Source organism: Syngnathus typhle, linkage group LG1 (assembly GCF_033458585.1).
Source record: "Syngnathus typhle isolate RoL2023-S1 ecotype Sweden linkage group LG1, RoL_Styp_1.0, whole genome shotgun sequence".
NCBI classification, from domain to species: Eukaryota; Metazoa; Chordata; class Actinopteri; order Syngnathiformes; family Syngnathidae; genus Syngnathus; species Syngnathus typhle.
In genome coordinates, this window is record NC_083738.1 from 24,254,761 (window position 1) to 24,271,284 (window position 16,524).

Consider the following 16,524-nt stretch of genomic DNA (forward strand, 5'->3'; position numbering starts at 1 on the left):
TCCATTGTTGTGTTTGTGTCGTAAAATAACAAAAAAATCAAGTTAATCCTTGTTGCTATCACTATAGGTGTGGCAGGCAAACCGAAAGCAGCCAGGACTTGAACTGTCACTTGTCCTTTGTCTCTACCTGGTGGCAGGTGGGAAAATTGTTTAAACCCGAGTTAAGATTTCCACTTCCACCTCTTTTCCCTATAAGTAATCATCATCATCATCATTGTAATCGCTGATTTGTTTTTGTTTTACATTTTTTATTATTATTTTATTAGTTATATCATACTGGAAATAAAAACAAAAACAACAAAAACAATGTTCCCCCTAGTTTTCAAGGGCAATTAAATGACCACTTTAAAAACATAATCGAGAGAGAGAGAGAGAGAGAGAGAGAGAGAGAGAGAGAGAGAGAGAGAGAGAGAGAGAGAGAGAGAAAGAGAGAGAGAAAGAGAGAGAGAAAGAGAGAGAGAGAAAGAGAGAGAGACGCCAATACAGTGCGTGCTTGCCATAGTTGCCCGAGTGGGTGGGTCGCTGCAGGAAAAAAAAAAAGACTCTTCTATCTCCCCTGTGCGTCCCGCTAAAAACGCCCCCTGGCCACCGGTGCTCGCCGGAACCAATTAACGTCCACCTCCGGCGACATCAACGAGCACGCGCTTTCTTCCCTCCCGGGCCGCCGGAGCACGCAAACGAACACCTTTAGGCATCGCCCCTAGCTGGGTGGGTGGGCCGCAACCGAAGCGTCGCACGAATTCGGAGTGGAGCGAGTGAGTGCGGAATGGCCGAGCAGCAGCAGCAAGAGGAGGAGGAGGGGATGAGGTCGCCCAACACGCCGGTGCCTGGTGGCTCGCCGACGGGCAAAGCGCTGTCCCTTGCCCGGCTGCTTCAATATGAATGTTCCCGCTTGCTCCAGTTATACGTGAGTCTCGATCATTTAGATATCCACCGTAATATAAATCGTACCTTCATTGTCATGCTTGATTTTGGTACGGTTCACTTAACGGTACGTTTCTACTTGGAATTACTACTGTGGGTTGCTGCGTGGGACTGCAATGCATCACGTAGTAATAAAGCAGACCAGCTAGGTAAATGTATTTTAAATATAGGCCTCAGTTTTATTGCCATGGCACAGAGAAAATTAAATATTCATATATTGAATATTCAATTTTTTAAAATAGAAATGTATTAAATCATTTTTTTTAATTTATATCAACAATTTAGTTTTAATTTGATTTTGTGTTTTTTTTTGCATTTTTGTAAATAGTACATTGCTTTTTGGAAAGACTTGAAGAGGGGTGTTAATTACTTTTAAATGATAATTTGGGTTTATTTGACATGTAATTCAATATTTGTATTCTCTATATCTACAATTTTTCTTCTGTAATTCAATATTTGTATTCTCTATATCTACAATTTTTCTTTTGAGGAATAATGGAACGGGGTGCATTAAATAATTAAATACAAAATATCTATGTTTTATTTTTATATATTTTTGTGTTGTGTGTTCTTTTATTATTATGGTTAAATATTTTTAAATATAAATTATATACAATTACTTTTTTTAAATTCAGTTTTTCTGTGTTATATCTGTCCTGATGCGGCCAGCTGTACAAAAAAAAATCAGTCGACTAAATTTAAATGACTGTAATTCTAAATTATAATTTCAAGAAAGGAAATAATTTTTAAAAATAGATTTATTTTTTTCATTCATCTTTGGAAGTTGTCGTCTGAAGGTGTCGCCATGGAGATTTTGTCTAAATGCATCTGGATGCACGTACTACGTCCTAGATGCTTGTGACTATTGTCCTTCATTCAGGGCCGTCTCTATCTCAGGCCATTCAATCAATCGCAACCGGACTGCTCCGATTTTCTTAGAAGACGTTTCATCTCTCATCTGTGAAGGCTTTGGATTAGAACAGGGGATGCTAAATTGTGAGTTGTTTGAGTTGTTGGCCAAGCATGACCGTGAAAACGCTCGGTTGGGCCCTACGTGTCCTGTGCGCATCAGGATGCGGATAGTCATCAAACTAACGGCGAGCCACCACCCATTTCCATCTATGGTCTCCAGCCTCCCTAATGGATTGTGTATTTTTGTGCCCGGGCTTTGCTGACACAATCCATCTAATAATCAATACAACTGTGAAATCACAACCGCTTCCAGACGGAGCAGGAGACCTTCTTGTCGGAGCTGCCCGCCGAAGGTGGCCGCATGGTGTCCCTGGGCTCGAGCACAGAAGAGCCAGACCCGGAAGAGGCAGCACGGCGGATGCACGCCGCCCTGCGCCAGTGCCTGGGCCTTCTGCACTGTGCCATCGCCCGGGCCGAGGAGGAGTGGGGCGAGGGGGAGAGCGACTACGAAACCCTGCGCTACACCGTCCGAATCCGGTTGGAGCATTTACTTCACACCACCAAAAACCTGCTGCAGACGGACGATGTCGCACTGGAAGTCACCCCGGATATCCGGTGTGATGAGGTAGAGACTTTATGTTCATACACTCGTTCGTCCAACAGTGGAGCAATCTGACCACCCACAATTTTTGAGTAGGCAAGTACTTGTTCCACAGAATTGTTGATTGACCACCAACAGCGTTATGATCTTAATTGAACACATGCACTACAAAACAATCAGATCAAAAATGTGAGTGACTATTTGCTGTCTTGTGGCTAGGAAACTGATGGAAGCGGGGGAGCTTTCCAGCTCAAACTGTGGACGCATCGTGTGCTGCTGGAGCTGGTCCACTGGGCCGACCACGCCACGCAGGCTCTACACGTTCTCCACACGCAGCGGGAAGGAGCGCAGGACGTCTAAAGTGGCGAATGATTTCACTCCACACTAACCACCGGCATCCCCTCATTGTGAGGAATTGGACAGTGGCGGTTCCTTTTTTACAACACAACTCCATCATTTGATTTACTTCCAAACCATCACAATAATGTTCAACTTTGATTGTGCATTTTTACAGTGGTAGAATATCCATCCATCCATTTTCTGTGACGGGGGTCGCGGGAGCCTATCCCAGCAGTCATCGGGACACCCTGAACCGGTTGCCAGCCAATCGCAAGGCACACAGACACAAACAACCATCTGCATTTGCACTCACACCTACGGGCAATTTAGAGTGCTCAATTAGCCGACCGTGCATATTTTTGGGATATGGGAGAAAACCGGAGTGTTCGGAGAAAACCCACGCAGGCACGGGGAGAACATGCAAACGCCACACAGGGCGAGCCGGAAGTGGAATTGAACCCGCACTCTCTGAACTGTGAGGCGGACGTGCTAACCAGCGCGTCATGTGGTAGAATATGTGTATTGTTAATCACATTTAATACATGTGTCCATCCCCCCAAATTCTAGTCGGACCACCCGCATCATTTTGACATGATTCATAACGCAGCATTTTGCGTGACGCTGTCAAAAGTGGTTTGAATTGAACAATCAGTATATTTTTATTCATATTTCATGATTTGTTCTCTCCCACAAAAAACGAAATCAACAGTCACTGTCCAAGACCTGTGGAACAACACGCTGCTTCACTAACCACTAAGCTCCTTTAATAAGGCCCGGCTTTGCCCAGGCGGTATTTCCTCCGCGAGTGCTAAAATGACCTCCAGTTGGCCATTGTTTGCTGTGACGCTCGTGTGCGGTGACCCACTTTCCAAACATACTGCGTGTAATTTATTCTATTTATTAGAAGATATTTAACACTAACAAACTAACTGCTAGATGTAGCCAAAAGAATACCTGAATGACTGACAAACTGTGACTGTCCCCCCCCCCCCCTCGCAATGATTCCAGAATGGACGGACTTCATTGTTTTTTTATGGTTTGCTCCTGATGTACTACTTGAATGTGCTGCTACTGTACACTTTTGGAACCACCAGAGGTTTCCCAACCTCAGGGGTCAGAGATCCAAAATGAGCGTGGATCAATTTTTATTGAGTCATGAGAAATAAATCACGTTCAAAAATCTTACTATGGTGTTATTGATGTTTTGAAGAAAAGTAATCGTGTTGCCAAATCATATTAACATGTTTTTGCAAAGTATTTTTCAAGAATTCTTTTTAATAAGTGGTCATAAGAAATTTTGAGTAATGAATTTTTTTTTTCATATTTCAAGTACTAGGTAAGTTACAATTGAGTCAAATTACAAACAATTTGTAAAATCATGACAAAAGTTGCGTTTATGGGCTTTATCACGTTGCAGGATTTTTTCTAGATTTTTGAAACGACTCTTTTTTTTTTTTCCCCCCGACTGTCCCGTTACGAGAATTATTATTATTTTTCTTTTGCGAAAGTGCTCCATCTGAACAGTACTCACACTCCCCTTCGAAATGATGTTGCGCGCATGCGCATTAAGCCTGAACACCCCCCACCGACAAGGGAGGAGGGAGCGCGGAGACGGACTGGAGGGAAGCACTGGCTGGCAGTCCTAATGGCGGAGAATGTGCGCTCGCCTTTCGACTACCGGGAGCCACCGACACTCGACAGCGACGGGGATGGCAGCAAACCGCCGCCTCCTCGGGGGTGAGTGGCTCCGCTCGGGCCTGCGTTTTGCGCCATTCCCTCCTCAGATTTTACGGGGCTTTGTTAGCTTGGCTCTATCTCCACTCAACGCAGGCGCGCGTTCTACTCCCCACCCCCTCCCCTTCTCTCCCTTCTGATGTGTGATTTTGTGAGAAAAGCAACCATTTAAGGTTTTTTTTGTGAGTCGCGGGGGTACCGCGCCTCTCGTGGCCGTTGCTTGACGCCTCTTTCCGGTCAGAGTGCGGGCCCCCGGCCCGGTTAGCCGTCATGTTTTGACGCGACGGTGAAGCTAACTGGTTAGCCGTGGTGTTAGCATCAACATCGCAGTGGGAGCATCAGCTGGACACTGGCTGAATTCGAGCTGATCCCAGATCAGTTGAACTTGAGACCGAACCCCCCCCCCCCCCCCACACACACACACACACACACACTAAAATCATCATAATCATCACCGTCGTCGTCGTCAGCAGCAGCATCATCGTCATTGTCATTATAATGACTGCAACGCCAAAGCATGCATGCAGAAATCATCTCGAAAGCACATGTCTTTAATATGGAGGAATGAACCAAGTTTAATCTCTTCTAACTCTCCTTTGGGGGTCATATAAAACCCATTCAGCGCTTAAACCCACTGCTTGGTTGTAGGTCACATTAAACCACATCGCTTATTGTTTTCTACTCGTCAAACTATCCAACATTTATTTAGATAATATTACAACAGGGCTCGAAACTAACGATTGCCCGATTGCCCGGGGCAAGTAGCGATGGCAGACGGGCAAGTAGAATTTTTCCTCACTTGCCCGAACTTGCCCTGCCATAATACCATGTTTTCAAGCTGTAAAAAGACAATTTTGTGCATAATTTCTCGCAACATCTGCCGCTTCTGGTCCGACATTTTGTTTTCTAGGGAGCGGTTAGTTTCTCGTGTAAGTCTGCAATACATTGATAACGGCAAAGCGCTTCGTAATTAAATGCATGCTCCCTTACCCGTCCCTGGCTCTTCTGCGCCTGCGCACCAGCAGAGCTTGTTTCCGGTTGGCGGATACGAAGGCATATGAAGGCAAAACTTATAGTGTTGTCTTTTTTATTGCAAAAATGTGTCGGGCAAGTAAAAATCCACTCCAAAAAAATTCGGGCAAGTAAAATTTTGTTTCGGGCAAGTAAAATGTTCTCTAACTTGCCCGAGGGCAACTTGGGCAAAAAATAAGCTTCGAGCCCTGTACAAGCACAGATCATTCAAATCAAAGTTTTGACATAAATCATCCAAAGGTATTTTACAGCAGCATTCAGTCGTTTATTTTAAAGAAAAAAGTTGTGTATTGTTGGAGAAATCACAGCTGTTGTTGTTTTTCCAGCCGCGTTTGCGGGAGGAAGCGCAAGGGGACGCCGGTGAAGGTGTGTGACCGAGCGTACGTGACGGAAGATGAGGAGGACGAGAGCATGTCTGAGCACAGCTACAGCCCAGGTCAGTACACACACGCAGACTCTTCATCTATTTAGTCCCTCAGGGATGTCACGATCAATCATCGCAATTCGCCCGACAAATTTTGTTTAAATTCAAAGTTACAACAACCTCACAAAATCCAGGTGTGACTTCCTGTTACCTATTGTGAATTGTGCTAAAGGTGATATGTTGTCCATTCAGGTGAGGGCCAATATCCAGAGGGCACCGAAGATGGCCTCCCTCCCCCGGGGAGTCCCTACTACCTAACAGACCCTGCTCAGCTCTGGTAAGGAGGACCCGTTATCATGGTAACTACGCAGACTCCGCCTCCCTTATTTTCGAGGTTTACCGAATACTCACGCGTCCCTGTTTCTTTTTTGTTTTGCCAGCGTGCCGGAGCTGGGCGAGGAAGGGGCGGGGAGCGTCCGGGGACCCGTGCTCTTCCACGCGCCGCCCAATTGCCGCATTCGCGAGGTGCACTGCGGGACTCAGGTGCGGCTGGTAGTCATAGCGATCCGAGACATCGCCAAAGGGGAAGAGATCACGGTGGACTACAGCCTGACAGACTGGGGCGAGAATGCCATGGTGAGAAATGGGCCTGTTCCTATTGTTTTCTAACAATAAGAGTGGGATTTGTCAACTTTGATCATGCTAATGTTGTCGTGCACCCCCACCAGGACGAAGAGGCCGGCCCCCACCCGCTGTCCCTCTCCGTATCGGATTACCTCACCCCCTCCTGGTCCCTATCGCCCTCATCCTCGCCGCTCACCCATTCCGAGCCTAGCGACTCAGATCGTGAGGAGGACGAGGAAGAGGATGACGACGACGATGACGAGGAGGAAGAGGAGGAGGAGGAAATAGAGGAGATGAGGGGACGGATGCTTCGCCGCCGCAAGAAGCGCAAGATCCCCTCCTCGGACGGCAGCAAGAAAAAAGGCGGGCCCACCTCCTCCCGGGGCCCGGGGCGTCCCTGCTCCTCCTTCTCGGCACCCACCGCAAGGTCAAACCCGCAGCCGGTCGGCGCCATGGCCCCGCCGACCACCAATATCAACAATAACATCAACATAAACATTGGCAGCTCCGGCGGTGCCCCAGTGAGCCGCCGTCAGCACTGTCTGTACTGCGGGCGGCACTATCGGTCTTTGGCGCGCCACCTGGAGAAGCATCACGCCAATCAGCCTGAGGTGCGCTCGGCTATGGAGCTGGCGCATCTCCGCACGCACGCCAACGGCAATCCCGCACCCGCCTCCACAACTCACAGTCATTCCTTCGCGGTCCCGCAGCCTTCAGCCCCCAGCCCGGCACCCCCGCCCTCGCTCTTTGCCAGGGAGCGTGACTCACCGTCCACCCGCCCGGGCGCCGTTTCTTTCTCCCTCTCCGTATCGCCGCCTGCTCAGAAGAAGGCGGCGCTCGGATCATCTCCGCCGACCACCAGACGCTCCGCTCCTACGCCGACGCCCCGGGTTAAGAGCCCTACACCTCCTCCCCCATCTCCTCCCAGGAGAGGTCGTAGGATGAAGAGGGAGAAGCTCGAAGAGCAACAAAAGGTGGAGGCCGAGCCGGTCCAAGAAGACCTGGCTCCTCCTCCAACACCTGAACCGGACATCGATTTGGAAGAAGATCTTGACCTTAGTGCGGATGGAGACGGTGACACACCGGAGGAGAAGAACGGGGACACCAGGTTGGGCCCTGAATCATTTAAAACTTGTCCGTGTGCGTTTTTGAAAACCGTGAATAAGCCCCCAAAACTGAAGCACTATTGAAGATGCTAAGAATTGCCTGCCTGGATTCTAGTAGGAGTTAAACTGTAAATATATAACGAAAAGAAAATCGTAAATATCAAACGTCTTGAAAACGTACCCTTATTACAAGACTTTCCGCATTTTCTACGAACAGCGATTTACAAAATTTCCCAATATCTGAATGAGAAAATGTTCACTTGGTTTGCAGCATCTCTTAAAAAGTTAACATTTAAATAGTTCCCTGAAGCAGATATTGTCAAATTGATGTGCTAATTATTGACTTAGCCAATAATTGATTGAGCGTTATTAGCTTAATGCTAACCTAAAATGTAAAACGCCATTGACGGGCTAGTCGAAATTAGGATGCAAAGTTAAAACCTGCTGCTTGAACATATGCATGTCGTAGCTTCGGTACCAGTCGGGAGTCATTCTAACGAGTGTCGATCTACTTCCAGGTCCCGGCGGCACCACATGTCTCCGCTGCTGTCCTCGCTGTCCTCGCTGGTGACGTACCTCCAGCAGCAGCAGCACGCCTCCTTCCTGTCGCTGGGCCGCTCGCGCTCGGCCGAGGCTTGGCGCCAGCTGTGCCACGCTAGCCTCTCGCTGCTCATCCTCTACAACCGCCACCGCGAGTGCGAGGTGGCCAAGCTCACCATCCAGGACTACCGCAAGCGTGCCGCCCCGCAGGAGAGTTCCTGCGGCGGCACCGAGGCGCTCCTGTCGCCCTTTGAGCGCAGGGTCCTCTGCCACCTCCCGAGAGCGTGCGTCATGGGAAAGCGCGGCCGCGTCCAGCCCCTCATTCTGCCGCCCAACTGCGAGTCTTGCCTCGACCTGCTCCTGCAAACCAGCGCCGACGTGGGCGTCGACCCCGAGAGCCCCTACGTTTTCTCCCGCCCCTATCACTCGCCCGCCACCCCGCTCCGTGGCACGGACCTCTTGAGGAACCTGGCACGGGCCAGCGGCGTCAAGAACCCCGGCGCCATCACGGGGACTCGGGTGCGCCGGCAGGTGGCCATTCTCACGCAGATCTTGCTCCTGGAGGAGGGCTCAGCTCAAGGCGGCGCCACTAAGCGCCTGGAGAACTTTCTGGAGACAGAGTACCACGTGACGCAGAACTGCTCCTCCATCACGCGGGACGCCTCCCTGATGGGGCAGGTGGGCCGCGTGGTTCTGTACGGCGAGAAGGAGGGCGTGCTCTTCCGCGGGATGAGCTTGCAGCACATTTGCCTGGAGCTGGACGGTAAGACAAGGAGGCCACTTGCTGAAGCTACTTTTCATATTTTATGTCCATGGCAATTGTAAATTAGAATTATAGTCATGTTATAGTCAAAAACACAATATATGTGTACAGTATCGACTTGACAGTGTATCGCAAGTGTACTCACAACGTTCGCTAATACGGAAGTGGATTTCTCATGTGTGCCTAGGCTACAACACGCTGGAAGATTAGCATTGGCTGCTATGAGCTTTAACATACACCAAACACGTGGAATGGTCATGTGACTGATATCGTGCACATTTCAGCATTGATAACTTTAATAAACTTTAATCAATTTAATTTATAGCTATAGTGTCCAACCGTCGACTTTACAAACACATTTTGACTGCAAGACGTCTTTTCTGTCCGGCAGTGATGTCCGGCAACTCCGTCGACTCATTCTCGGAAGGCTCGGAGGCGGAAGACGTAAAGGACGAGGTGCCGGAAAAGGTGGAGGTGATCGTGAAGAAGAAAGGTCCGGGCAGACCCCCGAAGAGAAAGAGGACGCCAGTCGCGTCGGCAGTCAGCCCGTCAGCCGCCGGCGCTCCCAAAAGGAGGTTACCCAAATCAGGTAATGCTTGCTCCATTTCGGTTTATCATAACACAGCTTGTGCTTTGGTTTTCTTCCTTCTCGATTTTCTAATTTGAATTATTCCCAATCCCAGTTATTGCTCATAGTCATGGACAAAGTTTTTATGTTGGTATTTTTATTTTATTTTTTTTAAGGATAATCTCATCATGTCTCAAATTTTTTATTTATTTATTTATTTATGTAGCTTTATTATTTCATTGATTTAAAAAAAAAAGTGTTAGTTTTTTTTTTTTTTTTATAGGCTGTTCTAATTTTTTTATACAGTTAAACATGTTCATGGGCATTTTAAAGTACCGTATTTTCCGCCCTATAAGGCGCACCTAAAAACCTAAAATTTTCCCAAAAACCAACAGTGCGCCTTATAGCCCAGTGCGCCTTATATATGGACCAAATTCCTAAATTTAAACTGGCCAAAAGCATTGTGTCATGAAATCAATCATAAGTGGCCCGCTGAAGACTATGAATCATGACTCAAAAAGACTATGGATCATTATTTTATGATTATAAAGTAATTTGTTTCCGTCTGAAGTTGAAATAAAAAAGATAAAATGGAGAATGATTTGATTTGGATTAAAAATCTGACATGATGCATTAATGGTGCGCCTTATAGGCCGGTGCGCCTTATATAAGGATAAAGTTTTAAAATGGGCCATTCATTGAAGGTGCGCCTTATAGTCCGGTGCGCCTTATAGGCCGGAAAATACGGTAGTTCTTCATTTCCAGCTTTTAGTACGTTTTTGTATTTATCCATGCAATGCGTTTACCTCCCACAGGGAAACGGGGCGTGGTGAAGCGTCCGTGGTCAGAGGCAGAGCGCGTCGCCGTGGAAACGCACCTCAACCGCAACCTGGCCGACCTGCGCGTACCCGCCAAGGCCGACTGTGAGCGCTGTCTGGAGCTTTGTCCGCTGCTCGTCAGCAACCACCGCGACTGGCGCGCCATCAAGTTCTACGTGCACAACCGGATCCAGCTGCTGAAAAAGCAGGGCAGACGGGAAAGTGCCGCCATGGCCGCCGCTGCCGCTGTCTGTTGAGCTGGGACAAAAGCGGCGCGGTGAGGTAGCAACCACCAGCAAACGCTCTTTTGTGTAAAATAAATGCCCACGGGCATCATCGTCATTGTCGTACATGGAATATGGAAGGACTACACTTGTCCTCTTTTAAAATCAGCTGCACCCTTCGGTCTCACACACGAGAAAAAAAGCCAAAGAACAAAAAGTGGCGTTTGACTTCGGGGTGTGGGTGTGGCAGCCCGGCAATTGTGCGACGTGGATCAACTGCACATGTAGTAGCATCACATGGGAGCCATTTAGATGACCAAACAAGAATGTGTAAAGCTCGTCGTTCCGGCCTTTGAAAGCAGTGGCTCCCAAATGGGGGACACCCGGTAGGCCGCCAAAACGCTGCGATAAAATTGTTATATCATTAAAAAAAACAAGTGCATATCAATGTATGTGGACTGATGGAAAAACAGTTAACTTTTTTTTTTTAAATTCAGACCAAAAAGCCCATATTTTCAAGAAAGTTATTTTTTTTTTTTTTAGATTAATGGTTTCTTTCTGTCACAGAAAGTGTAATATTACAAGTGGTATTTTTGAAATGACCCTGGTAAAACACAACATTGTTCCTTGGTTAAACGGCGACTTTCCCGGTTTATACCGCAGATGTATTAGATTGAAAATCTGAAAATGTTTCGCAGCACGGTGGTTGGGAATTAATGCTTTCAAGGCCAACTCATGGACTTTGTATCTTCTCAACTGGTATCATTTTAGGTATAGTCTGTGTCTATGTATTATTATTACTGTTAGTATTACTATAAAAAGAAGTCTTTAACTATGAGACCAGTGTGACATGGCAGCGGCAGCATACCTCTACAGAGGCTACTGATATTCATCCGACAGATAGGCTATTGTAATTATTCCACAGTCGTGATCTTAAAGTTTTTGTCTTATGTACATACTTTACTGTACATATTATCTGTATTAAAGTCAATGACTGTGTTTTTTTTTTTAAACTGAATTTCGATGTGAGTTTTTGGGTACAGTTTCACAATATGTCAGGGAAGAAGGACTGAATTGTGCTAAATATTCACCGTGATTAAAGAAATCACTTCTGTTGTTTTTCTCAATCTGCTTCTATTAATTTGTCAACTGTCTAAAAAGATCGAACGTGTTTAGAGATTAATTTTTCACATTAAAAATAATTTTCTTAATGGCCACCTAATCAAGGTAAAGTTCAAGGGACTACATCACTTGACTGCATTTATACATTTTATAAGTCACTTTTTAAACTGGCGAATGGTCAAAATGTACCCCAACACTGCAACATATCGCCCCCATTACCACAAAATTTAAAAAAAAAAGGCTTTGCGGATGAACACTGAATTTATTTTTGAATCATACGAGGTTTCTTTTCATTCCCTTATTTTCCCCCCAATTTTAATCCATTCTCCTTTTCCGGTTGACTTTTCAAAATAAAGTCCTTCAGGCGCGTGATAGTATAAAATTGTTTAGATACATTAATTGTGTTGGTCAATATTTATTCCGGCGAAAATTATGTTTTATGTATATTTGTTGGGTCACTTCCAAGCAGACTTGCCAAACCCCTCAAAACGCGCTTCTGTCTAATTGCCCATTTTATTTTGAAATCTCGACGGACGAGTCCGTCTCAGCAACATTAACTTGCGGTAGATGTCAAAGTTGCTTCGGGTGCCAGAGTCCAGCTTTACTGACATTTAGTCACGCACTGAATGCAAAGACGTGGCTACTTGACTCGATTTAACACTATGCGTGGAATTTGTCAATGAAACAAACTTGTTGACGGGTTGAATGTTAGCTGCAGTGGCTAACAAACCAGCTTGCGAGTTAGCTTCTCGTAGCTTTGCAGTTGTGCGACAGCTAGCTTGTTTTGTTTTTATCATAATTTAACCCAGGATGTCTCAATTTGTGGATTCGGACGAAAACACTCCTTTACTTCGGGACGAACCAAGGAGGTCAGTGTGATTTTTTTTTTTTTCAAGATGTCAAGTAATTATGATTTGTAGGTAAACTTTATTGAAACTTGTTTTGCGCAGTGATGACGTTGATGATGACGATTACCAGAACCGATGGAGGTCCATCAGAGTCATGTACTTCACTATGTTTCTCAGCAGCGTTGGTGAGAAAAAAAAAAATCTCCTTGCATATTTTGTAAAGATGGCAATAGCTCAAAAGTAAGCAAAAACACTGCATCAAATTGAGGTTCTGCTTCTCCTTTGTGGCTAAATAAGCAAAATATCTACCGTATTTTCCGGCCTATAAGGCGCACCGGACTATAAGGCGCACCTTCAATGAATGGCCCATTTTAAAACTTTATCCTTATATAAGGCGCACCGGACTATAAGGCGCACCATTAATGCATCATGTCAGATTTTTAATCCAAATCAAATCATTCTCCATTTTATCTTTTTTATTTCAACTTCAGACGGAACAAATTACTTTATAATCATAAAATAATGATCCATAGTCTTTTTGAGTCATGATTCATAGTCTTCAGCGGGCCACTTATGATTGATTTCATGACACAATACTTCGGGCCAGTTTGAATTTAGGAATTTGGTCCATATATAAGGCGCACCGGACTATAAGGCGCACTGTTGGTTTTTGAGAAAATTTTAGGTTTTTAGGTGCGCCTTATAGGGCGGAAAATACGGTACCTTTATCTTGTCAGATTTGTTTTCTTATAGAAAGACACTCCCACAAAATGTATCAATATTTATTTTATTGTCTCATTCGCTTACTTTTTAGGTTTCACCATCGTAATAACATCGCTGTGGCCATACTTGCAAAAGTCTGATGAAAGCGCCAATGCCACCTTCCTGGGCTGGGTGGTGGCAGCTTACAGTCTTGGCCAAATGGTGGCATCGCCCTTTTTTGGCCTGTGGTCCAATCATCGGCAGCGCAGAGAGCCGCTGGTGTGCTCCATCGTCATCAACCTGTCGGCCAATATCTACTATGCCTACGCTTCGCTGCCGTCAACTGGGGACAAGTACCACATACTCATTTCACGGGCTTTTGTGGGCTTCGGAGCAGGTTGTAATCGTCACTAAACGATGTCGTATGTACTGAACTCCCGTTTATCATGATTGGTACATTTCAGATGCAGCCATAGTAGGTGAAAATTTGCAATACAAACAAACCCAAAATGAAATAGTTTTACACTGGTACAATCGAAACTTAGGCTGTGTGCCTCTAGATGGCAGTCAAACGTAAGGTAGAGAGTTTCTTTGGCCGGTGGTACCTATGTTAAGCGGGATCAGACGCAATCGACGCAGTCCAATTTCACCGATAGACTTTTTAACACCAATTCTGTCGCGGCAGGTAATGTTGCTGTGGTGAGATCATACGTTGCCGGAGCCACGTCGTTGAAGGAGAGGACGAACGCCATGGCCAACATGAGCGCGTGTCAAGCCTTAGGGTTCATCCTCGGTCCAGGTTATTATGGATTATTACTGAATCCAGAAGAGACACCTATGAGTCGGATAATCCCCCTTGAAAGCGTGCTACAGGGCCCCACTGTCTTGGTTCCTGTTGGTACCCAAAGATTTATCTCAGGGACTTGTTACAAAAGCAGTTTGGGCCACTGGTTGATATCCAAGTAGCCGTAAAATAAAACCGTAGCACCAGGACACTCTAACCTTTTGCTTTGGATTTAAATGTCAGAGACGCCATTATTCAGAGTGGTTGGTCTTCCAAGTTCACAGTTTTTTTTCTTCTGTCTGTATTGCTTCATGAGACCTAGATATCAACCAGTGATGAGATTTCTTTGGTACCAAATCCCGTAGAAAAAAATTCTAGTGGCAAAAGAAGTGGGTTTCTTTCTGCTAAATGATCTTCCAGACTGGTAGATATTTTTGGTGGGTGGTATCTTTAAAAAAAAAAATCACCGGGTGTGCTTAAGAACCTAGTCTTGAGAATTTTGATGGGCCTGGTCTTGGATGTTGTGTGTATTTTTTTTTGTAATACTTGCATATGTCCATCAGCTCTGCAGGCTTGCTTGTCGTTCCTCGGGGAAGTGGGCTACACGGTGGACTTCATCCATCTAAAACTCAACATGTACACTGCTCCGGCTTTACTTGCGGCCATCTTTGGTGTCATCAACATCTTGTTGGTGGTCTTGGTGCTTAGGTGAAGTCTTTTGAAAGAAACTAATGTTTGACAATCGGAGAGGGGCAGCAAGGCTCGTGGAGCTCACGAGTCTCCATTTCATAGGGAGCACCGAGTCGATGATGACGGGAGACACATCCATGCCATCAACTACCTCGCGGAAGGTAAGACGGCGAAGGTACGGGCGTCTCCCGTCGGAACACTAATCTGGTATGTCGTCATTTTACAGATGAGGTGGACCTCATCGAAGACTCGGAAGAAACCATCGACCACTTAGCCGTCTTCACATCGAATGTCCTCTTCTTCATTGTCATGTTCATTTTTGCCGTTTTTGAGACGTACGTGGGCACATTGCTCTGACGTGATGCCGAGCCTTGTAATGGCGACTCCTTTCTGGAACAGGATCGCCACACCTTTGTCCATGGACATGTTTGCGTGGACGAGGAGAGAGGCCGTTTTCTACAACGGCATCATCATCTGCTGTATCGGATTTGAATCCATCCTGGTGTTTCTCGCGGTCAAAATAGCCGCACAAAAGTAAACCAAATACATGAATCCCTCGTTCAAATGAAAAATGATATCTTATTTCCAAGCTTTATTTCACAGGGTCGGGGATCGTCCAGTACTGCTCCTCGGTCTGGCCATCATATTCTGCGGCTTCTTTATTCTGCTTCCATGGGGAAGCCATTACCCCAAAATCCAGTGGGCAGGTATTTCAAAATATTTCAGTGGGCAATACTGACATTTGAAAATAACCTTATGTTTCCCTCTCAATAGACCTTAAAAACAATTCATTGGTCAGTCAGCTCTCATCCAACAGCTCTTTTGAGCCCACCGGCTGCCCGTATGACCAGACCTGGTGTCAGTACACCCCTGCCATCTACCTGGCTCAGTACATCTCCTCAGACTTCCTCATCGGTGTGGGCTATCCGGCTTGCAACGTCATGTCCTACACCCTCTATTCCAAAATCCTGGGACCCAAGCCTCAGGTGAAGGAGCTAATCTATGTGAAGATCTTAGAACCTCAACCTCTTTTTTTTTGTTTGTTTATCCATTTTAGTGGGATATGATGTGAGAGTACACCTTGGATTTCTTTTTTCAGGGCGTGTACATGGGCTGGCTGACAGCATCAGGGAGCGGCGCACGGACTCTGGGCCCCGTGTTTGTCTCCCACGTGTACACCCTACTCGGACCTCGGTGGGCCTTCACTACCATCTGCATCATGGTGGTGGCGGCCATCGTCCTCCTCAGCTGTGTCTACCACAGACTCATCGCTTTCTCAGTGCGTCACGGAAGGACAATACAATGAGTCGGCGCTTTCCACACTGGACCAACTGAAGGACCAAAAAATGAGTTTGAAAGGGAACGTGTGTGAACGTGCGCACCCAGATCGGCCACCTGTTTTAAATCAAGTTACTACATCCGGTTTTTGTTACTGATACACTACGACACGCTTTACTCAATTGCATTTATAGTGAACAAAGCTGTGTGAACGGAATAATAATGCATGTTTTAATGTCACAGGCGCATTCACTGGTTAAAAAAAATGTGACTTAATAATGTGAAAATATAGGTTATGAGTTTTTTTTTCTAAACCACAAATGATGATTTTTAAGCAACTGTCATATTTTCCACATTAAAGCTATTTTTAGTACATTGTCAAGAAGCTATGAATATGAAGAGATTTATATTTTCTTTCAATAAATATACAAAATGCAAGATCAGGAATATTTTGTGTACATTTTATTCTTACTGAACATGTATACTGCTTACACGCTTTTAGAATTTATTATTATTATTATTCATTATTATTATACTGTCAATATTTGAAA

The 16,524-nt window shown here is 45.7% G+C and overlaps 3 protein-coding genes across 5 annotated transcripts; all 3 read left to right on the plus strand.

Annotated features, from left to right (window-relative positions):
- The first annotated feature begins 335 nt into the window (after window positions 1-335).
- cntf (ciliary neurotrophic factor) lies at window positions 336-3,961 on the plus strand. Of its 2 annotated transcripts, XM_061290609.1 has the most exons (4): window positions 336-907; window positions 2,150-2,461; window positions 2,657-2,844; window positions 2,952-3,961. In XM_061290609.1, exons 1-3 carry the CDS (start codon window positions 767-769, stop codon window positions 2,795-2,797), a joined length of 594 nt encoding a protein of 197 aa, XP_061146593.1. In that variant the 5' UTR covers window positions 336-766; the 3' UTR covers window positions 2,798-2,844; window positions 2,952-3,961. The 2 variants fall into 2 exon arrangements, with proteins under 2 accessions (XP_061146593.1, XP_061146585.1); XM_061290601.1 differs by having other exon boundaries at window positions 2,657-3,961.
- A 381-nt stretch (window positions 3,962-4,342) lies between these two features.
- LOC133159352 (uncharacterized) lies at window positions 4,343-11,676 on the plus strand. Of its 2 annotated transcripts, none has more exons than XM_061286282.1 (8): window positions 4,343-4,513; window positions 5,869-5,978; window positions 6,159-6,265; window positions 6,347-6,542; window positions 6,635-7,638; window positions 8,155-8,939; window positions 9,331-9,528; window positions 10,323-11,676. In XM_061286282.1, the coding sequence occupies exons 4-8, from the start codon at window positions 6,540-6,542 to the stop codon at window positions 10,580-10,582; spliced, it is 2,250 nt and encodes a 749-aa protein (XP_061142266.1). In that variant the 5' UTR covers window positions 4,343-4,513; window positions 5,869-5,978; window positions 6,159-6,265; window positions 6,347-6,539; the 3' UTR covers window positions 10,583-11,676. The 2 variants fall into 2 exon arrangements, with proteins under 2 accessions (XP_061142266.1, XP_061142255.1); XM_061286271.1 differs by having other exon boundaries at window positions 6,159-6,243.
- Window positions 11,677-12,208: 532 nt separating this feature from the next.
- mfsd8 (major facilitator superfamily domain containing 8) lies at window positions 12,209-16,420 on the plus strand. The gene is made up of 11 exons (XM_061286624.1): window positions 12,209-12,540; window positions 12,622-12,704; window positions 13,334-13,618; window positions 13,907-14,020; window positions 14,569-14,713; window positions 14,798-14,856; window positions 14,922-15,030; window positions 15,095-15,229; window positions 15,299-15,402; window positions 15,470-15,681; window positions 15,795-16,420. The coding sequence occupies exons 1-11, from the start codon at window positions 12,482-12,484 to the stop codon at window positions 15,999-16,001; spliced, it is 1,512 nt and encodes a 503-aa protein (XP_061142608.1). The 5' UTR covers window positions 12,209-12,481; the 3' UTR covers window positions 16,002-16,420.
- Window positions 16,421-16,524: the final 104 nt, after the last annotated feature.